We start from the raw sequence: 27,497 nt of genomic DNA on the forward strand, positions 1-27,497 counted from the left end.
GAGGAGAAGGCGGAGTCGGCGTGAGGGGAGGCGGAGGGAAGGAAGAGGCGGAGGATGGTCCCCGCGGTGGGGCCGCAGCCGCTCAGCCCGCCCGGCGCTCCGGCGGTGAGTCCCTCAGGTCGCGGGCGGGGGCGGCGTCGTGGCGTTGGCGGCGTGAGGGGAAGGCCGGCGCCCCTCGCACCCGGCCCGGCCCGCTCCGTCCCCGCCTCACGCCGAAGTGACAGTTCGCCCGGCCGCTTGTCAGGGGCCGCCGGGGCCGCGTCAAAACGTGTGTAGGGGGGGGGCCTCCCTCGACGCCTCCCCCGGGGAGCTGCTGAGGGGCGGCAGGCAGGCGGGGGTCGCGCCCCGTCGTCCCCCCCCCCCAGCTCCCAGTAGGTGCTGCTGCTGCTGCTGCTGCAATACATGGTGGGGTATCTATCCAGGGCTTTTATTCTGACCCGTCAACGTTTTGTGCAGCTAAGTTTGGCCTCATTGAGGGGCAGTACAGTGCTACCTCGGGTTACGTATACTTAATTCGTTCCTGAGGTCTGTTCTTAACCTGAAACTGTTCTTAACCTGAAGCACTATTTCTGGGTTAGCGGACTCTGGAACCTGAAGCGTCTGTAACCCGAGGTACCACTGTATTTCAATATGCAGTGGCGTGGCGTGGGGGGTGCAGGGGGGGCCGGCCGCACCGGGCGCAACATCTGAGGGTTAGGGTTAGGGGGCGCAAATCCACGGGTTAGGGGGCGCAAATTACTTGCCTTGCCCCGGGTGCTGACAACCCACGCTGCGCCACTGTCAATATGAGTAGGAAAAGGGAGAGTACAGTGGTACCTCGAGTTACAGATGCTTCAGGTTACAGACTCCGCTAACCCAGAAATAGTGCTTCAGGTTAAGAACTTTGCTTCAGGATGAGAACACAAATCGTGCGGCAGCAGCGGGAGGCCCCATTAGCTAAAGTGGTGCTTCAGGTTAAGAACAGTTTCAGGTTAAGAATGGACCTCCGGAATGAACTAAGTACGTAACCAGAAGTACCACTGTATTTGCTGCTGCACTACATGGTGTTCAGTATTTTGGGAATTATCCAGTGCTTTTTTTCTGGCAGGGGGACGCAGACCCCTAAACGTTTTGTGCCTCTTAAGTTTGGCCTCATTGAGGGGCAGTATTTCAGTATGAGGAGGAAAAGGAGAGGACAGTGGTACCTCGAGTTACAGATGCTTCAGGTTACAGACTCCGCTATCCCAGAAATAGTACCTCGGGTTCAGAACTTTGCTTCAGGATGAGAACAGTGGCATAGCAACAGCAGGAGGCCCCATTAGCTAAAGTGGTGCTTCAGGTTAAGAATAGTTTCAGGTTAAGAACGGACCTCCAGAACGAATTCAGTATTTAATCTGAGGTACCACTGTATTTGGGTAGAAGGTGTTCGCTAACATGATCCAGAAGGAAGGCTGGCATGCATTAAGAAGTGCAATACAGTGGTAACTTGGGTTACATACACTTCAGGTTAAATACGCTTCAGGTTACAGACTCCGTTAATGCAGAAATAGTACTTCAGGTTAAGAACCTGCTTCAGGATGAGAACAGAAATCATGCGGCGGCAGCAGCAGGAGGCCGCATTAGCTAAAGTGCTGCTTCAGTTTAAGAACAGTTTAAGAACGGACCTCTGGAACGAATTAAGTACTTAACCCAAGGTACCACTGTACTGTAGCCCTAAACATTTTTTAAAGAAAAAAAGCACTGGAATTATCATCTGGTGGGGTGAGAAGTGAGTACCTTCTTCTTTCACAGATTCACACATTATATTTCCTCAAGAGTTCAGCTATGAGACAACCAACTACCGGAGACGGGTTATTGGGTTGTTGCTTTTATTTCGATGATCTATTTTGTGGTTTTATATTTGGGTTTTGTTCTGTGAACCCCTCTGAGACCTCCGGGTATAAGGTGGTATACAAATTCAATAATAATAATAATAATAATAATAATAATAATAATAATAATAGTAGGTTTTGTGGAGGTGGGGTGGCCTCCCTTCCCTGGGCTGCCCCAAATGTCCATTCCTCCCTGTTGCGGCTTTCTTTGCCAGGCAGGGTGGGGGGGTGTTGAGGGGATTAGGCTTCCAAGGCTGACCCCGAAGTGTTGCAGGCCATGCACTTCGTGTCTGGACTGGGGAGGTCTGAACAGGGTGGCCAGCAGAAGCCTCCATGTGCAGAGGCAGTGTAGCCCCTGGAGCAGATAAGATGCTGGGGATGCGCAAGGGAAGACTGGTTGTAGCTCCGTGCCTTGTTTGTAAATTTTGCAGGAAGGAGGCATCTTGGGGGCTGCAGTCAGAAACCGACCTCAGGACTAGGTGATTGGTTGCAGTGGGACTCTCCCTGTGTAGCTGTTATCCTTACAAGATAGATAGATAGATAGATAGATAGATAGAGAGATAGATAGATAGATAGATAGATAGATTGAAGTATGCTAAGCACTTTGCAGCGGACTATATAATGCATTATAATCTGGATTTTGCTTGTAGGAAAGGGAGCAAGGAGTCTAGTTACCAAAATACCCATTTGATAACATGGCTATGTTGGGTGCCACAGAAAAAAAGCCTGGCAATAGTAGTGCATATTATTATTATTATTATTATTAATAATAATAATAATAATAATAATAATAATAATATAATCTCAGTCTGGGACTGGCAATATGAAGAAAATAATAATGCTAAGTTTTTGTACAGGGCTTTTGTGAAGATTATTGAATTGAGATATGGAAACGTTTTGGAAGTTATGAGATGCCAGATTAAGATGCCATATAAAAATCACATCCTCCTAATTTGTATGACTAGTGAGTTTGCTTGCTCACATGGCTGTCCTGAGACACTGTTCTGGTATTATTGTTGTTTTATAGTTAGGACATACACTTTCATTATTCAAGCTAAATGTATTAATGGTAAATTTATTCTCTTGTTTTGTGCCCATTTTTTAATTAACCCCTTCATGTTTTATTTACACACACACACACACTCCTACTCATCATAGGCAGACATACTCTGTACAGCTTTTTGTGATAATGCAATTGTATTTTGTGTTTAAATGCTTGGCAAAAAAATATAAAAAACATGAAAAAGGGGGCAAGCAATGGTGGAAGTTTTGGTACTCTCACTCACCATTGAATTCAGTGTGTTTTGACTATATCCTATTTTGGCTTTAGGCATTGTCCATGGAACACAACCTCGGCATATATTGGGAGTCGCCTGTACTTTTAAATTTTCTTCTATATACTTAACTTTACATTCTGACAACCATATTAAGAAACACAGACTACAGTCCTAACAATGCAGTCCCACTTGTGTCGGTTGAGTTTAGAGGGATTTGTTCCCTGGTGATTGTATAGGATTGCAGCCTCCTCTTCAAAAGTAAATCAGTAAATACTACTTTCAAGTCAACATGATTAGGATTAAGATTGATTGGTAGCATGCCCAAGCATTGTTTTTCTGGTCCCGCTACAAATTTATTTTTAAAATTTTTAAATTTATAACACCAACCCCCTCCCACACGCATCCCATAATCCCATCCAATAGATACAGTTGCATGAGGCATTAAATAAAAGTTTGTCTTTTAATTCTGAAATTATATTTTTTGCATTTCCAAAATTATACCATGGCCTACTGTAATTGAGGCTTTTCAGCCATGCCCCCAAACGCCTAGCCTGAATATGAGTCCTATAAATGGTTTTGCCTATTTTAACTTTTTGGTTGGTCCTTATGAATATAGTATCCCATCAGTGCTTTTATTTTTTATTCTAATGGACCAGCATGTGTACAAACATTTTATATATAGACCAGTTTTTGTGTTTTGTGTACTTTTTCATTGCTAAATTAATTAACTCCTCAAAGTAAATTTCTCTTGCAAACTCATTCTTGTTAAGAGAAAGTAAGTACATTGGTTAACCATTCTTATTCTGTAAATCACTTGCAGTTTTTGATGACTGCTAGCTCACTGAAATTCATTTTCTACAAGAGTCACTTCCAATTGTTAAGAAAATCCACAAAGCATTGCATACTTTACAGAAAATTCATTGCAGTTGGAGTGTTGTCTGAACTGCATTTAATAAGAAGTGAGGATAGTTTATATTCTCCTCAAACAACATACCATAAGGAAAATACTCAAAAGATCTAGAGTGTACTTGCAAGAGCCTGTAAATTCTACCAGCAATGCTGAGTCCCACTGTCCCTGGAATCAATGTCTTTGTTTATTATGATGCTTTGTCCACAGAGTTGCTTGTTCTGCTCTAACACTGCTTGCCATTGGCTTCTACTAAACTCACAAGATCTCAGCAATAGGTACAAAGACAGAGGGAAATAAAGTTTCCTTATCCCCAAGCATGATTTATGTGATGCTAACTTACTAGATGCTACTAGTAGGAAACTGTCTGTGGACAAACGCCGGCTCCCTTGGCCTGAAAGCAAGATGAGCAACACAACCCCATAGTCGCCTTTGACTTGACTTAACCGTCCAGGGGGCCTTTACCTTTTTGCCTTACTAGTAGGATACTAGGGTGGGGGGTCTGATTTGAAGTAACAGGTGTAAGTAAAAGAAAAAGAGAACCAGGTACCATATTGGCCTGAACATAAGCCGCACTTTCCCCTCAAATCCTGACCATGAAAAGTTAAAGTGCGGCTTACATTCATTACCTTACACCGCCAGCAAAGCGCTGCCTCTCCACCGCTCCCAAGCGGGGGAAAGGGGAAGGCCGCTGGCAAAGTGGTGTGGGGACACCCCCCCCCCCAGGAAGCAGCCCGGGTATTATTGTTTTTTCTTTTTCTCCATTTACATTTAAAGGTGCAGCTTATATTCGGGGGGTGGCTTATATTCGGGCCGGTATGGTAAGTCTCTTGATGTAAAAGCCATGATCACCCTTCCAGGCCTTATACATGAATGGAGCTGGCACATGAACAACGAATGTGGCTGTCTGGCCATGTTTAGCTTGGCCCTGTGCCTTAATCTCTGAAATTATTATTAATAATGAATATACCACTTAATGCCCAGTTGATTTCTAAGTAGTTTACAAAACAAAGAACAACACTGTAAAAATACATAATGGTATGCCATAATTTAAGTCCACTGGAAAACAATCCAATTGGGATGTTAAAATGCAAACTTCAGTGATTAAAATATTAATTGAAACAGCCCCATTAAAACAGCACAAGAATTAAAGTAGGAGACTTAGGTGAAGAGATCAAGGGTATGCCAGGTGTGTCTTCAAAAGGCAATGGGATGCCAGTACATTCCACAACACTGGTGCCACGAGTGAAAAAGCCTGACACCACATTATTAGGGCATGAATGATAAAACTAATCAGGTTCTGTTTGTTGATCTTAATGGTCTTACTGAGCAGTGGAGGTGAAACTGATTTTTCAGGTAACCATGTCCAGTGTTGTTTAGGGCTGTATATGTAGGTAACAAGATGTTAAAACTGGTTCATTGACCTATAGAACCATAGCAGAACCTTTAGTGCTACCCAGTACATGCCCAGTAAGAAGCACAATTAACCACCTGGGCTGTGGCATTCTGTACCAACTGCAGTCTCTGGACTAGTTGTAAGGCAGCCTCACATAGAGCACATTACAGTAATCCAAACGTGAGGTTACCAGCACATGAGTCTCAGTAGCCAACTCAAACCCAAGAAAAGTTGAGTTTGGAAGTTCATAAATATTTGTGGAGTTCCACTTTACAAAGAGGGAGAATGTTGAACCAAATTTAAGCCATACTAATGGTTATTAGTGGTACACAAACCAGATCATTGTATCATTATATTGTAATGTGTCTTGGGAGGGCAGATATGCTGAAAGGTGGGGTAAAAAAATCTATTTAACTACAGTAAACTAAACAGAGCTTGGTTTCACTCCCCCTCCTATTACTCAAGTTTCATTTAAAAGAATGTATTTAATTATTCCAATGACTGTAACCTTTAAATGTAAGCAGAGGTCCTTATAATTCCAATAAATTCTATCTGTCTCACTTAGGATTGTGAAGTATGGTTTGAGAAACATCAACACAGTAGAAGCTGGAGTACTATTGCAGTCTTGTAAACAGCCACTCACCAGTGGTGAGTATAAATAATCTACCTAGTCACCTGTAGAGAAGCTTTGCATTGTTGCATCTTCTTTTAGGCTACAAATGAGGCCTAGCAGGCTAGTTAATGTCCTTTGTGGTGCAATTTATTAGGTTATGCTGATCTAAAAGAAGCCAGTGGAAGTTTAACTGTGAAGAAAAAAATACTTGAGAGTCAGGTTTTTCAGATGGAACAATAATGATCGGTGCTTCTAGAATCGTTACTTTTGGTTCTGTTCTTCTAGATCCTCATCTCTCAAACTATGCCAGAGATGACAGAAAAGGCTCCTCTTAAGAAACAACACCGGTAAGTGTCCTGTTCACAAATAGAATTACAATGCAATTCTTCGCCTATTTATTTGGAAGCAAGCTCTGTTGAGTTCAGTGAACCTTACTCACAAATATGTGTGTGTAAGATCATCCTTGTCAGTCTCTCTTATTATGTTTCAGCTCCTTGTAAAAAGCCACTACAGATAATGACCTGGGCAGCCTTTGCATCAGATTAAGTGTAGGTCAGTCTAATGTAAACTAGTTTTCTAGGCAGGTGGTGGCAACGGGAGCATAACAACTTAAGCTTTTACAAGTGTTGCTATTAGGTGAAGTCAAAGACGATTATGTTCAGTGTCACAGTGGTACCTCGGGTTACAGACGCTTCAGGTTACCGACTCCACTAACCCAGAAATAGTATCTCTGGTTAAGAACTTTGCTTCAGGGTGAGAGCAGAATTCGCGCGGCAGCAGGAGGCCCCATTAGCTAAAGTGGTGCTTCAGGTTAAGAACAGTTTGAGGTTAAGAACGGACCTCCAGAATGAATTAAGTTCTTAACCCGAGGTACCACTGTATGGTCCTTTCCATGTCACATCTGACATTTAAAATTTTTTAAATAAATGTTTTTTAGTGTGTTAAATGAACAATCAAAGAAACAAACAAACCAGTACACCTGTGCATTATTTACATGCAACATGAAATATGACCAATCAATAATAAACCTGTTCTAACCCTGTGCTGAACTTCCCTTATAACAAGATAAGGAAAAGATCTCTGCCAGCAATGTGGGGACAGGTCCATACTTATGTGCCATATCACCACTGGTGTACACTGGTACTATTCATCTGAACAGTACTTTCTAAGCCCTAGAGTTGAATGTGCTTTAGTGTTTTTAACCCACATTTTATATCCTTGCATCTGCTAAGTTTCTTATATGAGACCTCTCCAGATAGGTTATGTTACTTCTCATGTTCACTAATGTTCTCATGTTCACCTGCAGAGAAATGGAAGCTCAGCTGCACCACTGTTCTTATTGCTGAGTTCCTTAGTCATTAGTCATTAATAAGTACAGTGGTACCTCAGTTTAAGAATAGTACTGTTTATGAACTGTTTGGTTTACGAACTCTGCAAAACCGGAAGTAGTGTTCCGGTTTGCGAACTTTACCTCGGTCTAAGAACGGAAGCCGAACAGTGGAAGGGCATCAGCAGCGGGAGGCCTCATTAGGGAAAGCATGCCTTGGTTTAAGAACGGTTGGACTTCCGTATAAAGGTGGGGTTCAGTAAGGTAGAGAAGGTATTTTCTTGTCTTTACCCAGCTCTGCATAGCCTGCACATGATGAGAAGTGGTTATAACTTAATTTGTTCTCTTTGGTCAAGTTTCTAGTCCCATGATTGGTATACAAGTGTGCAGTCAAACCTACAAAATAAGGAAACTTAGTGCAAAAACATGCTTAGGATAGTAAGAGTACATAAAATTATGATAATTTCCATAAGTATGAAAAATGCAGCACCAATGGGGCGAGAGTTGCCTTGAAGTAAAGGATGGCTGTTCCTTAAATAACACAGTACACACATCATTAAGCCCCACTAATTGGGGAGTAGTACTATGCCTTTGGCAGGCAATTGGCAAGCCAAAGTGGTAGGACCTTTTCTGGGGTGGCTCCCATATTCTGAAAATTTTTTCGTCATAGAGATTAGCATGGCCTCTATGCTGTGGATTTTTAAATGGGCTCTATAGACTCATCTTTTTCTAACTGCCTTTTCCTTTGGCTTTGGTTTTCGTGATTCTTTTAGCAAGAAAGTGCAGTGTCAGAGTCTGTCAGTGATGACCTCAACTATTGTTATGCTTTTGTGAAGGGAACTCCGGGAGGAGATCAGATCATGTGCAGTCTACAGCCCAATAAAAATCTAGTACAACACAATACCCAGCTCTGCCTCTCATTTCCATCTGCAAATCCAAGGAAGTCTGTGAAACTCCTGAATGGCTGTCTGGAGATAGTTTTGGAAGGTGGATTAGGGGGAAGAAGCTGAGGCTTAATCCAGACAAGATGAAGGTGCTCAGGATGGCAAAGGGTTACACTCCCCCTAAAGGACCAAGTTTGTAGCTTGAGGCCTCTCCTGGACCTAGTGTTGTCTGGTTGCATCTTTGGCTAGGAGTGCCTTTTACTAGGTTAGACTGATATACCAGCTGTGGCTTTATGTAGAGAGATTGGACCTTCCCTCAGTAATCCATGCACTAGTTGCATCCAGGTTAGACTGCTGCAGTGTGCTTAACTGGAACAGAAAGCTGCTGCTTGGCTGCTATTGGGTGCAAAAGCAATCAGAGGATGTGACACCAATTTTGTAATAGTTGGACTCGTTACCAGTATGTTTCTGCACCCGATACAAAGTCTTGGTTTTACTCTTTGAAGACCCAAACAGTTTGGGACTGAGTTATTTGAAATACCACCTGCACTCATATGAACCTTGCTGGGCATTGTGATTTGCCTCAGAGGCTCTGCCTATGAAGTCAATCCAATTGGCAAGCCAAAGTGGTTGGACCTTTTCTGTGGTGGCTCCCATATTATGAAAATTTTTCCTCATAGAGATTAGCATAGCCTCTATGCTGTGGATTTTTAAATGGGCACTATAGACTCACCTTTTTCTTTCTGCCTTTTCCTAAAGGCTTTTTTCTACAGAGGTATCTACAAAATATAGCTCTGTTTTTTTAATCTTTGTAACTGTTTCAAATGGCCTTTGTTAATGTGCTACTTTTGTTAGGTTGTCTTAGGTCATTATATTTATTATTCTTTTTATGATATTGCAAACTGCCTTGGCTAGGCTGTGTCCCAAAATGTGGCATATATGTAATTTATATTTATATAAATAATGCAAGCCAGATATATATCTTGGGGATCCTTACAGCAAATGTGGTTATTTCTCTTCTTCCTTTTGTGCATTTGCTGGCAGAGTAAAGAAAATAGATTGATTAAAGAAAACTTCGTAGATAGCAAATATTGTAATTTAGCCATTTACATGTTACCTTTTTTTTAACAGAAAGAAAAACCGTGAGACTCATAATGCAGGTAAGAGCTTCAGCTGTTGTCAGAGTGGAGCAATCATTCCTCTTCGAGTTCTTCCTTCCACCATCATGCAAATTTATGCCTTCTCAATCAAAAGAGAAGTCTTATTGTTTCTGGATATGCTATCAATGTACTGTTATACACCTTATGTGTTCTGTTTTTGCTAGTGGAGAGGCATCGAAAGAAGAAAATCAATGCTGGAATAAACCGAATTGGTGAACTAATTCCATGCTCCCCAGCGCTGAAACAAGTTAGTCTGCTCTTCATGGCAGCTGAATATTTATTTATGTAACAAAATTTATATACTGCTTGGCTGTAATAAAACCTCTAAGTATGAAATATTTAAATTATCAATGAAAACAGTTAAAACAATTTAAACATTTAAAGATTATTAGAATGATCAGTAAAGAGATGAAAAGACGTCAACATCTACAGGTGTGGATAGGCTTGCTAAACAAAAATGATTTAAGCAGACACCGAAAAGAGTACAGTGAAGGTGCTTGGGCGATGTCAATAGGCAGGGATTTCTAAAGTGCGGGTGCTGCCACACAAAAATATCAATTTCTTACAAGTGTGTAATGAGTATTATGTGGCACCTGTAGTGCTAGTTCCAGTTAAGTGGGCATATGTCGGAGACGTGCTCCAGCAAGTAAACTGGTTTCAAACTGTAAATGTCTTTATATACTAATAGTAACACCTAAAGCTTGGCCCAGAAACAAATTGCCAACCATTGAACATAGGCGTTAGAGACTGACAGGGTCTCACTTCTGTTCAGCAACTCTGCAGTGCAGTAATCCAATACTGAAGTTGCTAGTGCCTAAACTGCTGTGGTATACAACTTTAATGATAATAATAAGTAGGCCTGTTTGTATTTCAGACTGAGTCTCTGAATGTTTTTCCTAATTATCCACATGTTCCCTTGCAGAGTAAGAACATGATCCTTGACCAGGCATATCAATATATAACAGAAATGAAAAGGCAAAACGATGAGCTCCTGCTGAATGGAGGAAACAATGAGCAAGGTGAATGGACTGGCTAGAATACTCTCACTAGAATACCTCTGTTTTTATTGTACATACATTTCAAACTAAACATTCTTTGTCTAACTGCTACTCCACCTTTCCTCCGGAACTGTTATCAAATGATAGATTCGCTATCCTGCAGATTGAATGCTGTTTGCTTAATATTTGTGTTTTGGATTGTAATTTTCCTTATCCTAATAAAAGTAGTCCCAATCTTTTATTAAAAAGCAGATTTGCTAATTTTATACCTTGCTAACAACATAATCTTGGTGTGCCGATATGCTAATTCTCTTTCACAATACAAATTTTATATGAAGAAGTTGAACATGATTGAAAAAAGCAACAGTAAAGTTAATTCTAAAAAATGTTGCCACACTTGTAAATTAAGTTATAGAAGAACTGTAATTTTATAGTTTTTCTAAATGAAGTTGCCTCTCAGTTATAATTGGAGCTGTTTTCTTCATCCAAACAAAACAGAAAGAATAGGTTATTTCTGAATATTCTGCAACATGGTTGAAATCCAAGTCCCAGTAGTAGTTGTTTATTAGGATTTACATTAGATGATGCCGGTTCATTCTATGATCCCCTAATTTTCATACGACTAATTATCCTTTTTTGGAAAAATGCAGTGTGAACTGGAACAATAAAGAAATAATAGAATGAAAGCAATAGAAATGTTTCCTTGCTTGAGAGTATTCATCAGGCTGTAGTTTTCTTCAGATGTTGAGTTTGTGAAATACAGTTAACATATGAAGCTGCTCTCTACCAATTCAGGACAGTTGACCCGTCTGCCCAGTAATGATTGGCTCCAATTTGCAGTGGGTTTTCTTTCCTGTTGCCTATAAATATTCTAGCTAGAGATGCCTGGGATGTGTTGCATGCAGCTTGTGTTCTCTCCTTTTAATCCTAAGTCTCTAAGGATGTAATCTGAGTTTGAGTACATATTCCCAGTGCTTTTTTCTGGGGGGATGCAGGGGTACGCATACCCCTAAACATTTTGTGAATCTTTGTATTTTTGTCCATTTATTTGTCTTTATCGTTCCCGATTTGAACCATAAAATGGTGGTTTTCTTGAGTCAAAATGAGAGTACCCCTAAACATTTTTAAAGAAAAAAAAGCTCTGCATATTACAGCAGAAACCGATGTTGAGGTGATGAAAGGGCTTTCTTTAATGCTATTTTCACTTGCTCCTAAAACAAATCAGCCGTAGTAGACTTTTGCAGAACCTTTGGTCATTCGGACTTATTAATTTTTTATTTCTCTGCAGCTGAAGAAATAAAAAAGCTCCGGAAGCAGTTGGATGAACTTCAGAAAGAAAATGGGCGCTACATTGCATTATTGAAAGCCAATGACATTTGCCTTTATGATGATCCCACTGTCCACTGGAAACGGAACCTTAAGCACGCAAAAGTTTCTGTTGTTATCCCCAATGATCAAGAGCAAAAGAAGAAAGGAAACCTGAAAAATGCAAAAGTGTCTGTTGTTATCCCCAGTGACCAGCTGCAGAAGAACATCATTGTATATTCCAATGGCAGTCAGCTTGGCGGAAGCAACCAGGGCGCATCAGTCCAAGGAATAACCTTTAATATCAGTCACAATTTACAGAAGCAGACTGCTAATGTTGTTCCTGTCCAGAGGACTTGCAACCTAGTCACTCCTGTGACCATTTCTAGTATCTATTCAGCAGAAATCAAATCAGGGGTTCAGACTTCAGTTTCTCCACTGGTATCTGGCCCGTCAAATCCAGCCAAGAAAATTATTGAGCACTCTACCTCTGAGAACGAGCAAGGCCTACCTACTAGTTCTAGTGCTGACAGCTCGCTGAATCCCTTGCAGCTAGTGAGGCTACAGCCTGAAATGCAGAGTTCTCCACAAGATGAAGATGACATCTCCAAATCTAAAAATAAACTAGAGACTTTCAAGTTAATTGAGAAAGCTGGTTTGCCTAGCAACAGCCTTCCTTTCAGTGCTAGTGTGGACAGATCTCTGGCTCAGCTGGCAGACCTGCCCCCGAAAGAGGATTCAAGAAATGGATCCCTAGAAAGCTGTGTAGTTTCTGCAGCTGATACCACTTGTACTCCATCTGTAATGCTCTCCATTGATGGAAAGCCGTCTGCAGGAAACATCTTCAAAAGCAGCGGAGGACCAGCAGCGTCTGCTGTAGAAATCCAGAAGGCTGTAACAGAAATTAACACTTTGCCTGCTGCTTCTATAGATAAGTGGCCTTTTCCCAGTTCTTCAGCTGCTGGCACTTCAAATTCCAAAACCATGGGTAGCCTGACGCGAATGACTTCTGCTGGAAACACCCAGACTACTTGGACTACTTTGCAACTGGCAGGGAATACTGTTCAGCCTCTAAACCGTACTCTGTCCAGCATAAACGCAGCCCTCTTAAATCAGCCAGTTAACAATGCTAGCATTACAGCATCCACTCCTAACAGGATTTTGACAACTGCTCCCAGTTTAAATAATCCTCTACCTGCTGGTGAACAAACAGCTGAGCAAATCATGGTTACTTTGCCATCTTACCCAGCCTTACCTATGCAGCCGCTAGTCACTAAGACGCAGGTTGTAGCACAACCTGCAAACGGCCTCCTTCCATTGAATCCACCTATGCAGCTGATTCAGGTGCCCCAGCCAGTAGCTCCATCTGTCACTGCACCACCTGCTAAACAAAACGTCGTCATTTTACAGCCTTCAAATGCCAGTGCAGGTCCACCAGTGTTGAGAAGTGAAGTCCCCAACCAAACCGTCAGCCAGCAGATTGTAATTATACAGACTGCTAACCCAAATCCTCTCTCCCTTTTCTCTGCTCCTCCTCCTCCTCCTATCAGAATGCCTATAAATGGAGCCGCTCCCTCAGCAAGTGCTAGTAATCCTATGCAAAATGCCTCTGGCCCTCATACGTTTGGTGGGAAGCATCTTGTCCATATTTTGCCAAGGCCATCTTCTGCACCATCTTCTGGCTCGACACAAACGTTTTCAGTTGCAATGGCTAACCAACATCTTCCACAGACTATTTCTTTAAATGGGCAGCTGTTTGCATTGAAGCCTGTGAAGTCCTGTTCTGGAGGTTCGGATCAAACCCCTATGCAAGTTATTCAGCCTACCACCAGTGAAGATCCAAATACAAACGTTGCCCTCAATACATTTGGTGCTTTAGCTAGCCTCAATCAAAGCATATCGCAGATGGCTGGACAGAACTGTCTGCAGGGGTCTACCACTCAGCCTACAAATCCACCAACGGTCAGCAGCCAAACCACACCAAGTACCCATGTTCTGCTGGCAGCTACAGCAGCATCCTCTGCTGCTGCTGAGAATGTAATGTTAACCAGTGTTTCATGTTCAGTGGGTGCTTCACCCCCCAAAACCTCCTTTGGTCTGGGTTCAAAATGGTCTAATAAAAGTACTAAAAAATGCTTGGTGGCCAGCAGCAATCTTGCATGTCGAGTGAATTCTTGCAAAGGTTTGAAGAAACTTGATAGTGGGGATGTGGAGGCTACCCCGGAGCATTCAGGAAGTGACATCTTGCTTGAAAGCATGCCTGATAATGTGTTGCAAAGCTTAGCCATATCACAAGCAAATAGGGTAGCACCTAATGATGTTGCCCAAAATGATGCTTCCAATTCCCACCCCAAAGAGAGACTGAGAGCTGAGCAAGATATGGAAACTACCCTGGCCTCTGACCTGAATGCAGCTATAGTGCCGAGATCGTTGCCACTCGAATCGGCCTCCTCAGAACAGTTTGAAGTGGTTGCTCCCGTCTCCAGAGAGTGTTCATCTCTGCCTCCTCAAACTAATTCAGCAACAAATTCTAAGTTATCAGAATCACCCAAATGCATCCCCACCAGCCCTTTAACATCTTCTGACTCTCAGGTGACAGCTTCTCATATTTCTGGGACATCTGTGGCAAACAGTGGGGCGAGTGCAGAGGGTGTTCCCAGAACAGAGGTGTCTGAAATCTGCACAATGGAACAAAATTGTTCCATAGTCATGCAGGCCAGTGATTTGTTAGAAGAGCAAGGCCTGACGAAGATTTTCTCTGATTTCAGTAAAGTGGGAGAAGCTGTGGAAAAAAACTTCTCGGACCAAGTTGAACACCCTAATTTTCGCACCCAAAACACTAAATCAATTATAGACTCGAATGACTTGGCAGAGAAGCAGGAGGGGCTCTTGCTGGTGAACACTGAAGAGGAAAACCTTGCACAGTCTCATTCCTGTACCTCCGAACAAGAAACAGTCACTGCTAACAGACAAGCAGACTCTCCCATGTCAACTAGCTCAGGCAGCAGTTGTGGATTCTCAGTTGCATCCATGTTGCCAGACACATGCAGGGAAAATGTTCCCAACAACACTTCAGTGAATACATGCAACAGCTGTACGTTTTCAGAGCAAACGGATATTGTAGCTTTGGCAGCAAAAGCAATTTTTGACCAAGAGGCCCATGCAAAAGCATCAGTGTCAGGAGCTGCTGTTTCCAAGGATGATGAAGTGGCATCTCTAAGAAGAGACCAGTCTTTTAAATCTCACACCATTAAAGATGCAGACCCGATAGAAACAGTGCCAAGAAATTTCAGCACCCAGAATGCAGTGAAAATAAACGTTGATAGGTCAGTCGAAAAACAAAGCTGTTCCGTTGGAGTGGAAGTGCCCAGTGTAACCTTGCAAATTCCAGCCTCTCAGTCTTCAAGCACTTCAAGCTTAAGCGTCAATAATCTCATACATCAAAGCTGCATCATCCACCCTGTTGTGAGCTGCTCAGGTTTACCCCCAACTTCAGACCAACCAGCTGTTCCTGTGACCATGACTCCATCCATGCCCACTAATCCATATATGACTCAGTCTCCAGGACATTCTCCAGTGCTAATGACAGATTATGCTTCAGAACAACTGTCTGCTGTTCGGACCAGCACCATGCAGGCGTCTCAGATGCATGAGCCACACTTAAAGCAGCAAAGCCAGGAAAGCCGCAAAGACTCTGTCAAACGTTCTGTTCCAGATGATCACCTGCTTTCCACGTCGAAGAGACAGAAACACTGCCAGACGGCACCTATGCAGCTTGAAGGGATGGCTTTGCTGAACCAAACAGCTGACGATATTTCAGATCAAAGTCGAATCCTTGTCAACCAGATCCCCCCCAACTCCTCCAATATGGCAGTATCAGGGAGCAGTCAAGGGCACACGGATAGTCTTAGCCGGTTGTTCCCAACCAGCAATTTTGTGCCACCTGCTCTGAGGCAAGCTGAAATCCAGTGTAATTCTCAGCCCTCTGTCCCGGATCAGTCAGGACAGCACCTGCAAGCTATTCAACATGCTCCCACTCAAGGAATGACCCACCTTCATGGCAATCCGTATATAAAGCAGCAGCAGCAGCAACAACAACAACAGGCTGGGCACTTAAGAGAAAGACATCAGTTGTATCAACTCCAGCATCACATTTCTCATGCGGAAAGCCCTATCCATTCCCAAGCCCTCAGCGTCCACCAGCAAAGAGTAATGCATCAAGAGGCACAAATGCAGAAGAAAAGGACCCTCATCCAAGCAGCCCAGCAGCCTCCCACCCTTGCTTTACAGCAGAAGCATCATGGAAGCGACCAGTCGCGGTCCAAGAGCAGCCAACCCCACCCCCATCACCCACAGATGCAGCAAATGCAGCAGCACTATGCGTCTTCTCAGCCCGAGAAGACGTGCGAGAACCCCACTGCAAACAGAACTCACCACAACCACCCCCAGAGCCATCTGAATCAGGACATTCTGCACCAGCAAGCACCAGATGTGGGCAACAGGCAGACAGCTTCTGGAGTTTCTTCTGAACATGTGACAGGACATGGCCAGATGCAAAGACTTATGACCTCCAGGGCTTTGGAGCAGCAAATGGTGTCCCAGCCTAGTATGGTCTCCAGGTCATCCGACATGACCTGTGTCCCCCACAGACAAGAAAGAAACAGGGTTAGCAGCTACTCCGCAGAAGCACTTATTGGAAAGACTCCCTCTAATTCAGAGCAGAGACTAGGAATATCCATTCAGAGCTTGAGGGCTTCAGATAATCTTGAAATGAGAAATTACCTTGATGTGTCTAGGAATAAAGGATTGGTAATCCATAACATGCAAGGACGCATGTCAGTAGACCACACGGTTGGAGCAGATGTTCAAAGACTCTCGGAGTGCCAGACATTCAAGACAAATGGCGCTAACCAGCAGTTTGATGTGCAGTCCTCAAGGAACAGTGAAATAGGGACCTCAATGTCATCCCTCAGAGGTATGCAGACCCAGGCTTTTCGAATTGCCCAGAATGCTGGACCACCCTTAGACAGGCAGAAGAGGTTGCCCTATCAGCCAGTTCAGGGCATCTCAGCAGGAAATGTTCTCCCTCCCCCAAGAGACAATGAAAATACATGCCACCAAAGTTTTATGCAGAGCTTACTTGTCCCTCATCTCGGAGAGCAAGTCGGTGGAGGCCAAAGACCAATTGCAGAGCACCAGAGAAATCCACAGTGTGCCACTTCTATTGTTGAATATAATTGCCCCCCAGCAAGAGACACTATTCACATTCGAAGAGAAGGTGATGGTCAGAACAGGGAAAGTTGCGATATGTCTCTTGGTGCTATTAATAATAGGAACAATACATTAAATATTCCCTTTTCAAGTTCCTCTGGAGATATTCAGGGTCGCAATACAAGCCCCAATATTTCTGTTCAGAAATCCAATCCCATGAGAATGACAGAGAGTCATGGAACCAAGGCTCACATGAATGCTCCAGTTTCTAGCAATGTGCATGGAGTCGTCCGACCTCCTCTCACCCACCCGCCCGTCTCTCGGAACGCCGAGCAAGTCCCACCGTCAGTTCGTCAACCAAATTCTTCAGTTACTCAGCGATCAAGACATCCTCTCCAGGATAACAGTGGTTCTAAAATTCGCCAGCCTGAAAGAAATCGTTCTGGAAATCAAAGACACGGAAATGTCTTTGATCCTAGTCTTCCCCACCTTCCTTTGGCTGCCAGTGGTAGTATGCTCCTTGGAAGGCAACAACCTGCTCTAGAAAAAAGAGGCAGTATTGTGCGATTCATGCCGGAAGGACCACAAATGACTAATGATAGCGCAGCTCCTGATCAGCACAGTCTGTCTCAAAATTTTGGATTCCCTTTTATTCCAGAGGGTGGAATGAATCCGCCCATAAATGCCAACGCACCGTTCATCCCACCAGTGACTCAATCTAGTACTACTCGAACACCAGCCCTGATTCCAGTAGATCCTCAAAATACGTTGCCATCTTTTTATCCGCCATATTCTCCTGCCCATCCCACCCTTTCCAATGACATTTCAATCCCTTATTTTTCTAACCAGATGTTTCCTAATCCAAGCACAGAGAAGCCAAGCGGTGGAGGTTTAAACAATCGCTTTGGCTCCATCTTGTCTCCTCCCAGGCCAGTGGGCTTTGCCCAGCCAAGTTTCCCCCTTTTGACAGACATGCCCCCAATGCATATGGCCAATTCATCTCACTTGTCCAATTTTAATTTGACTTCTTTATTCCCAGAGATTGCTACAGCTCTTCCTCCAGATGGTTCCGCAATCTCGCCTCTGCTCTCCATAGCGAACACATCTGCTTCTGATTCTTCCAAGCAATCATCCAACCGGCCTGCTCACAACATAAGCCATATTCTAGGTCATGATTGCAGTTCGGCTGTATGAAATGCAGTGGCCAGGAGTTAGAATAGTGACTTGTTTTCTGTGTGTAGTATGCATATTTGTGTATATACATGCATGTGTCCATGTATGCATTTGGGATTGCCATCCTTGAAAAGACCACTCGTAGCATCACTGTTTGTGGGAAGTATATATACAATAGCAGGTGCTTCTGTATTTCTACATACCCGTGTTGCTAAAGTAGCAGGTGCCTATCTCAATGCTTACTAGTAAGAGTAAGAATCCAACACCTTGATCTGTCTTAACAGAGTTCCAGATCATCACCCCCTGTGCCAAGATGAGCCTTGTGCAAAATTAAGTCCAGGGAAACGGAAGAGTTGCATTTATAGTTCTTGGAGAGTGGTTTTTCTTTTTTGCCCAGGAAGTAGGTACGTGAGGGTCTCAAACACATCTCAAATTGGTACAAAGGTTTTGAGTCAATGCACACTAGATCACTTTTATGATTTGTGTTGAAGTTTATCATAGACATCTTTCATAGGGCTGACTTCATGTGATAAATTCTGATGGGCATTTAAAGCTTGGTGCCATGCCTAGCTTCTGAGGAACTGTATTAACGTATCGTGTAATGGGAAATACTGCCTCTCTTCTGAAACATATAGTTTAATGCTCTCCTGAGGCTTTTATTTTTAGCATTGTTTCTGCTAACAATCCATAGAATTTCTTTAAAAATCCTTTATGTTCAGTTCAGTTCATACATGTTGATTTCTCCCCCACAGCTTGTATGCTGTGAGTTTCTCAGGGTATCCTTTTTGTGTCTTGCTTATCACTTTTTTGAGGAGGGGAATTATCTCCATTTTTACCTTTGTAATGTTTTTCTTTCCTTTTCCCTCAGATAACTCTTGTAACCTGAGAGCATGTAATAGGAACACATTGTGGGACAAATATTGTTGGGTGAAACTGTAGGCAAATACAACATTAGTATTAAGTGCTTATTTAAATGTATTGGTTTGCACTTACAAAGCACCTTCTGTCCAGAAACTCTTTGCTGGGAACAGAAAGAGGAGCGTGTGAAGTTTTGAGCACTTAGCAAAACGGGATGGTCTTGATGAGGCAAAGTTACAGCCGAGAAGCACTTGTCAGTAACTTAATAGATGAAATGTGGCAAGTAATAGGTGAATGGCTCATTTTATCTTGTAATTGTTACATTTTAATTTTTTTGGCACCCTTTTGGATAGTTTAAAACATACAGCAATATTGTTTCAAAGAGTCTTCCTCAGCTGATGGTAGCCAGGCTATGACCCTGGCAGTAAAGAAATTGGCCTGGGCTTCTTCCTTGGTGATTGCTAACTTCTTTGTGGGACTGAAGGAAGAAATAAACTTAGGCAATTAGATAGCCAAGAAGAACCTTAGAGGTAGCATATAAAGGGATCTTAGAACGGGTATAGTATATAGTCATTGCTTAGTAATTGTAATGAAGTTACAGCGTGGGTCTGCCTTGGAATAGCGATTCAACAATGTCCTCAGCAGCACCAGTTGCTTTTAGGGCCTCCTGTCCCAGAACAGGGATCCTCCTGGGAATTGTAATCTCCAGTGGGAAATCTGAAGTGGCTTGGTCAGAATCAGAACTGTGGGAATATCCACAAGCTCAGCTTTCTAATGAGTACCTCAGAAGGTTCACTTGGCCCAACTGGAAGTTAGCTTTCTAGTATTGCAGTGGCTGATTCACAAAGGGTAAGGTAAGACAGAGTGGAACAGCTTCCATGACACATGCCTGAAAACAGAGGGAATTTGAATCTTGGACTCTGACTTTCTGCATACATCTAAAAGAAGGGTGTGCAAGCTTACCATTGATTTATAATAGCATATTTCTGCTTTGAAGGATGTGCCTTCAGTTTGCCCGGGAGTTCAAGTGTCCTTATGTGCTTCAAAATGCTATCCTCTTGGCTCACCTTTTCAGGGTAGGACCCATGGCTTGTTGCTTTCTTCTAACTCCAGCTATTGTAGCTGCCACATAACATACGTTTTTGTCAATCAGCAATGGCAAAGCAAGCCGTTTCCTCTTAGAATTCAGTGTGTGAAGGTAAACTTAGAACCCCAGGGCATCCAGATTATTTTTAAAACTGCGAACAGCTCTCTTGGCCATAGTTTGTGCATAGCATGTTGGAAGCATCTATCCTCATGGTGATTTCAGCTCCTTGGCTTGGCAGGGTCATTCAGCCTGGATCTCTGGGTCTCCAAGTGCTTGGGGAATTCATCACTGTGAAAGAATATATGCTACCATAGTTGTAATCAAGAGCTCGATTCCATATATATTGTCTCAAGAAAAGGGTGGATACAGTAATTATTTTCAAAGGGCATACTAGCATGATAAGACATATGTATGTATGTATGTATGTATGTATGTATGTATGTATGTGAAGACATCAAAACACATGGATTCCTAGCATCATTTTTTCAAAAGCAATTGTCAAGTAACCAGTTATTTGGATTCTTCATTCCATACGTCATTCCAGCTACTTGGTTCAGTTTGGAGACCTCTCTGTGTTGTATGATTTAACTACTTAAGAGATGTCATAGAATTGTCTCTGAGTTTCTGATAATATCATTTGGATAATGTCTGAAATGAACATCGGACTATTTCTTCGAAGGCTTTATCTCTTGCTGCATAAAAGTCTTGTCATTTGCCATGATTAATAAGCAAAAGTGGTGTATTTGACATGCCTTACTCCACATAACTCATTTCCTAAGGATGTGGAGTTGTTCCTTAGTGTTCCGCTCCCCCCAAAAAGCTGCAGGACCCCTTAAAAATCCTTAACTATTCAGCCTGTTTAAGTTTGTTAGACTAATTGTGTTTGGGGGGGGGTTTGTAGTTCAGAAATCAGAAGGACTATCTTGGTTGTTGACAGAAAAGTTAAAAATTCAAATCAATTATTATTTGCTAAATTTATAACACACTCTACTGAAGGAGCCTAGGACAGCATTCACATCAAATTCCTGAAATTTCTACACGTAATTTAATTCTGTAATGAAAGAGGACATAGCAGGTTAACTCTTTTCTGTTGTGGGCCCCATGCTAGGGGGTAGAAGGGGCACTTTGCTGCGCTACGTGTTGTAGACACATGCCGAGTTTCCGTTTTGTCCCAGTGAAAATGGAGAGCTCTGTGTTGCATTGGTTAGTCAAGTATTTTTAAAAGCACTTGAAAAGGTCTTCAGTGTCTGGACTAAACTTTATGAACTATGAACATTTTCTTTTTAAAAATTATTCATAATTAGTACACACTGGTTTTTCAAAAAAATATTCTGGTCTTGAAAACGGAAGGGAAAGAAAACTGCTACTTTATAGAAATTATGATGTTGTGCCTTGACACTGCGTTGGTATTGCCTCACTGTTCTATAACTTACATTGTTTAACCACCTTCCACCCCCCGTTTTTAGTTGACTGTGCTATACAGTTAGTGGTACTCCTAGTATTGAGAAGAATCAGTTTTCTTATCATTTTGCATCAGAGGAATTCAGGTTAAATACTCAAATAATGAGGAGCTGAGGAAACGTAAAGAGTGACTTTCCAAGACAAACATGGCAAGTTAGAATCCTAGTTTTCCTGGGTTACCTTTATACTATTTTATATTTGTCATAGAAGTTCATTTCTATGCAAAAGGTTGTGTTTAGGTTGGGGATTCTGTAAACTGGTTAGATGTGGTTTAAGTGCAGAGAATGGGGAAGGGAGCAGGAAAACAGGCCATTCAACATGAGAAAAGGCTTCTGCGTGTTATTTCTTCTGAGCCAATATCTATTGTGACCCTCCCCTTCCCTCCCCATGGTTTTTATTTTAGTTCTGCCTCCACCATCAAGTTAGCAAGACATCTACAGAGCTGGGAGGGTGTATGTTTTCAATTCTGTAAATTGGTGTCTATTTCCCACTTTTCTAACGAGGGAAAAAATTAAGACTGCTAAACCGTTCAGCGTGTTCTGTGGTATAAGCTAGATCAATGACTTCTGTGGGCTTTATCTATATTGAATCTTCTTACAAGGACTTTCTGGTAGACACAACTGGGGTAGATAGCTGCTAATGTGAACCTTAGTGCTGTTAAGACCTTTTTAAAATGTCTGTCTTGACATTGTCTGCGGTGGCAGTTTTGCTGTCGTAAGTGCTGGAGGAGCTTGAGCGATCGCAGGGAGTTCTGTTTAGCCGAAAATTGCCATGTCTCAGTAGAATCCTTGGCGTACAAACTGATACAAAGTCCATACATTCAATCACATCTTATCTCCTCCTTTCAGGCGGTCGTGTTCTTCACTAAAGAGCCAACATGCACAAATCTTCTCTCTCTCCTTTGCAGAATGTGCTGAACAAATTGGTCTGTTATGTCCTAGCAAGCCATTTGACTCATAATCTCTTAGCTTTATTTTCTTAATAGCGCTGTCCAGTTTAGTAACATTGCTGTCCAATTTTGTAATCTTATCAAGATCTTTTGCATTATGCGTGACCTTCTAACCAGCACTGCTTAAGGGAGCTTTAAAAAAGCAACACTTGGCAGTTTGTAGGTCCAGTGGGATGCCAGACTGGACACACGAACCATTGTGCTGTTCTCACTATCACATGCAAATGAGTTGCATGTAAATATAGAAGCTTTAACGGAGTGTGCATATCACATCTTGTATTGTTTCTGCTGAGTGCAAGCAGACAGCCCCTTTTAATGGGAGCAATTATGGAAAACTGGATACCATACAGATTATAGGTTGTGGGGCATCCAGCTTTGGTAGATTGCTTCATCTCCAAGCCAGAAGCGGACATCCCGATACCCTTATGATTCCCTCAAACAACTCAGAGTGAGCTACGCTTCCCTCTTCTCTTGAAAGTAACAAATGTATTCCCTTGATTTGCGCCACAGTTTTTCTGCAGTGCATCCCCTAAAATTCTACATTCAGCCTCTAGATTCTTTCAAGCCCTAGTACAGAAATGTGTGGTGATGCTGATCAGGCACACGAATTATTGTAAATAAGATTTGGTTCCATTTATTTTGACATCTTTTTACAAATTCGTTGCATTCAGATGTAAATATTTACAACAGTGGTTTTGATGAAAGGTCTCAGATTTTTATTAAATGTAACAATTTATTGATTGTAAAAATTGTATAGATATGAACAAAATGGTATTTTATTTTAAAAATGTACAGTTTGTGTACTTTCCTTTTTGCGTACTCTAGATACTTTCTAGTTCCACTTCCTGTCCCCCTTCCAGGAAAAAAAACCCAATGCCTGTGATCCTGTGCTTAAATCCTGGCTGCAAGTTGCAGCCAAAGTTTATAAACTGTAATTTTTTAAAGAAAAAATGTAAAGAATTTAAAGTCAAGAAATTCTTTTTGTGGTTTTTAACTAATTTTAACTTCTTTGATCTGCCTACTTCTGCGCTGTAGATATATTTATCATTTTAAATGGGCTAGCAAGTTTCACTTAAGAATGCCTCTATGTTTACAATCTGGGTCCATATACTCTCATGTTCCTTTTTTATCTGTTAGCAACTTTGACTAGCTGATCCAAATTCTGCCTGTCACCCCAACCCTGGCTAAAAGTTTGGGGGGATGAGACCAAAAGAAAGAGCCTGATTTGGCCTGTTCTCCTGGGTTCCCTTCCTTCTAGAACTTTATAGCATATGGCTGGTCGGTTCAGTATTTGGACTGTGCTTTTAAAGAAAGAAAGAAAAGACTGGCATGAACATGAAATGGAAGGCTCTAAACTTACAAATCAGAAGCACAAGGAAACTACTGTTTAAACATCTATTTAGGTAATGGAACACTGAAAAAATGCAATGTATAATACATACGAAGTAACAACAGTGCTTCACTTACATTCTGTCAAAAGTTCTTAGCTGAAGGACAGGCTGATATTTTACCCATTGACAATGGAAGGTGTCCTGAGTCTCAGAGACAGAATTGTGCCCATAGCTACCAAGTTTATGTCTGAGGTGGAGCCTTTCCACCTCACACTGTCCATTGCTGGCCACAAGTTTTATGAAATACAAAGGTTGATAAGGATTTGAAAAGGGGTTCATGAACCTCCAGACATGGAGGAGGTAGAAGTTAGGGGTGCAGAAGAAGCTTTGGGTGGGTTTGGTTTTTTTTAGTTGATATAAGAATGGAACTAATCTTTCTTTGAGTTCTCAGGTTTCTTTTAAACATTTGATTGCATTTGACACGAAAACATTGTAAAACACATCAGTGCAGAATTTCAGCACCTGGTACTTTGATACAAAAGTACTTTTACCTAGGCAAGCAGACAGCACAGTCTGAGCTGGTTTAATAGCTGGTTTAAGAATTAACAGCAGAACGGGCAGATATTTTGGCAGATTCGATCGATACACTTTCTGAATAATTACTACCTTACCTAGTCATAGTGAAGCAACTTTTGATTCAAAAATTTAGCAGAGCAGGGGACAAACAAGAAACGCGGTGCCCTGCTATGTATAATCTAAAATATTTAAAGCAATTTAGGAAAAATGTAAGAGTTGCTTCCTAAAACCGTTCCTCTTCCTCTTATCAAGAGAAAGGCATCCTTAGAAAATAAAACATTTGGCATTCACAGCAAATGTTAATAATTGCAGCTTTCTGAAAAGAATTCATGAGCAGTCTGCTGCAGCAACAGCCAGAAGAGATAGGGGACTCCTAGACCCTGAAGTATCATAACACTGCAAAACACAGAGCCTTTTACCCTCTTTGAGAACAGATCCAACACTGTCATTTCAGGGGCCTGAAAAATGGCTTTATAAATAATAACATGATGGCAGGGAGAGGAGAGGCAGATTGTGGATGAGGAAGAGAACATCTGTAGCCCAGATTGGAAAGCTCCTTTCTGAGGCATGTGCTTTTCCCTTCTAGCTGTGCTATTCAAATTAGCCAAGAAATGCCTCTCTGAGGAAGAAGGGTACAGGGTGTGTGCAATTTTTAAATTGGAATTTAAAGAAAATGGTGGTGGACTGTTATTGGCAGACAGGGGTGGGTTCAACGCATTCTTGTACTGGAGCAGATAGGATGCTGCTCCATTGTAAACTAATAGTGATAAATTAGTTGGGTATGAGTAGTAAAAAGGGTAACAGCTTGCCATAAACATTGGAAGAATCAGACTAAGAACCATAGCTTCAATGGCCAATACATGCTTGATTTTTCAATACAAGAGATCTCTCAAGTCTCACCACTATTGCACTTATACCCGCTGTTTCCAGGCAGTGAGTGAAAGCGTAAGTTCCACCACTAAAATTAACATCAGGGAGTAAATTGTATTCTTCACCAGATGGCTGAAAAAGATCTGAACCCCCAGATAATTATTCTCATCTCTCTACTTCCTACCAACAATCTGGCATACAAGCCTGAGCCCTCCAGTTGCAAAAAGATTCCTGTCCTCTGTTCAGGTCTTCCTTATTTGCCAGTTGAACACGTTTCTTCCCAGTGTGTACTTGATGCGCTTTGTGTACACCAACAAGTTTGTTTTCCGTCAACTGTCCTGGGCCGGCAACACAATGGGTTTGAGCAAGCACCACCAAAACTTCCTGCGGTTCAGAAGACGGGTATCTTGTCTCTCCGCACAGAATCCAAGTCGTCATCCAGAGTCAACAGGACCTAGAAGAAAGCAGGGCAAAGATTGGAGTCTGGTCTTCCGGGTGGTTCTGCAGAACACCCTCTCCCATGTCCGCAAACCCCAAAGCAGGCAGGCAAAGGTCAACTCAGCCTCTTGCGGAAGCAGAGCCAACACCATGATGCCCCAGAAAAAAGGAACTTTTCAGGTTCTAGATGGTGTTGCCCACTCCCACCAACCTTTGGGAACAAATAACGGTGGGGAGATAGCCTAGTTGATGCAACTAATGTCCTGATGTCAAGGTCATGGGTACAAGCCCCATGTTGGATGAAAGATTCCTGCACTGCAGGGGATGGAAGTAAATGATCTTTGTGGTTCCCTCGTGGGATTATTTTTAGCAGCAAACGAGTATGGAGTTTGAGTGGGCACATAATTTTCTATCTGCAGAAGCCTATTCCTGATTATTAGCTGCTTCTATTTTTCCTCCCCAAAAGGGACGCGGGTGGCGCTGTGGGTTAAACCACAGAGCCTAGGACTTGCTGATCAGAAGGTCGGCAGTTCGAATCCCTGTGATGGGGTGAGCTCCCGTTGCTCGGTCCCTGCTCCTGCCAACCTAGCAGTTCGAAAGCACACCAGTGCAAGTAGATAAATAGGTACCACTGCGGCGAGAAGGTAAACGGCGTTTCCGTGCGCTGCTCTGGTTTGCCAGAAGCGGCTTAGTCCTGCTGGCCACATGACCCGGAAGCTGTACGCCAGCTCCCTCGGCCAGTAAACCGGGATGAGCTCCGCAACCCCAGAGTCGGCCACAACTGGACCTAATGGTCAAGGGTCCCTTTACCTTTTTATTCTTCCTCCCGATCAAACACAAATGGTCAGGGGAACAGAAAGAGAGGGCTTCTCTAGAGCAGCCTGCACCAGCACTCTTCTCGCCCAAGGCTATACATTTTAGCCTCTTGTGGGTGTTGGCCCAGGAAAGGATCTAAAAGCAGAAAGGCCCATCTGTGTGCAGAAGGCCCCAATTCAAATGCTGCAGCCATCTTATCCATGCACAATACATGTGGTTACATTTTGAGAAAAGCAGTGCAGCTTGCTAAAGATTGCTTGGGACAATTTGGGCCAGCTTAGGTGGGCTGCATCTGTCCTCTTGATTCTTGGGCTTTGATGCAGCTTGTATAGATCCTATAGGTATAGGGACCAGTCATGACCGACTCTGGGGTTGTGGCGCTCATCTCGCTTTATTGGCCGAGGGAGCCGGCGTACAGCTTCTGGGTCATGTGGCCAGCATGACTAAGCTGCTTCTGGCGAACCAGAGCAGCGCACATAAACGCCGTTTACCTTCCCACCGGAGCGGTACCTATTTATCTACTTGCACTTTGATGTGCTTTCAAACTGCTAGGTTGGGAGGAGCAGGGACCGAGCAACGGGAGCTCACCCCATCACGGGGATTCGAACTGCCGACCTTCTGATCGGCAAGTCCTAGGCTCTGTGGTTTAACCCACAGCGCCACCCCTGTCCCTTTGTATAGATCCTAGTTGGGATCTATTCCAGACAAGTGATGCCCTGTCCCAGTGCCCTCTCAGGGCAGAAGGTGATAGTTGGGGGGCGGGGGGCTCATACCATGCCCTTCAAGCTTTGCCACCATTAGGAAATTCATGTATTAATTCAGTTGCAGCAGATAAAAAGAAACAAATTCTGGCATGAATTTATGTTGTTTGAGGCTCTCAGAAGGCGTCCGGCATTTTGGGAGTGTGACTATTTATATTAAACTTTAACTTGGAGGCATAAAAAGCCACAGTGACCACTCACAGCAGCAGTAATTGATGAGAACACAAACATATTGATTAAGGCTCTGCC

At 42.8% G+C, this 27,497-nt stretch overlaps 2 protein-coding genes across 3 annotated transcripts in view; one reads left to right on the forward strand and one right to left on the reverse strand.

The window, feature by feature from the left end:
- On the forward strand, positions 1-23,431 carry USF3 (upstream transcription factor family member 3). Its single transcript, XM_083718130.1, has 7 exons — positions 1-105; positions 5,996-6,078; positions 6,329-6,390; positions 9,386-9,414; positions 9,579-9,661; positions 10,337-10,433; positions 11,701-23,431. Exons 3-7 carry the CDS (start codon positions 6,347-6,349, stop codon positions 18,120-18,122), a joined length of 6,675 nt encoding a protein of 2,224 aa, XP_083574256.1. The 5' UTR covers positions 1-105; positions 5,996-6,078; positions 6,329-6,346; the 3' UTR covers positions 18,123-23,431.
- Positions 23,065-27,497, reverse strand: part of SIDT1 (SID1 transmembrane family member 1) — a 44,327-nt gene continuing 39,894 nt past the window's right edge. For both annotated transcript variants that reach the window (XM_083718821.1, XM_083718820.1), the window contains one exon: positions 23,065-25,687. In XM_083718821.1, the coding sequence (XP_083574947.1) occupies positions 25,625-25,687 (63 nt within the window). In that variant the 3' untranslated portion in view covers positions 23,065-25,624. The remainder of the gene's footprint in view (positions 25,688-27,497) is intronic.

Source organism: Podarcis gaigeae, assembly GCF_964106915.1.
Source record: "Podarcis gaigeae genome assembly, chromosome: 17".
In the NCBI taxonomy this organism is placed as follows: Eukaryota; Metazoa; Chordata; class Lepidosauria; order Squamata; family Lacertidae; genus Podarcis; species Podarcis gaigeae.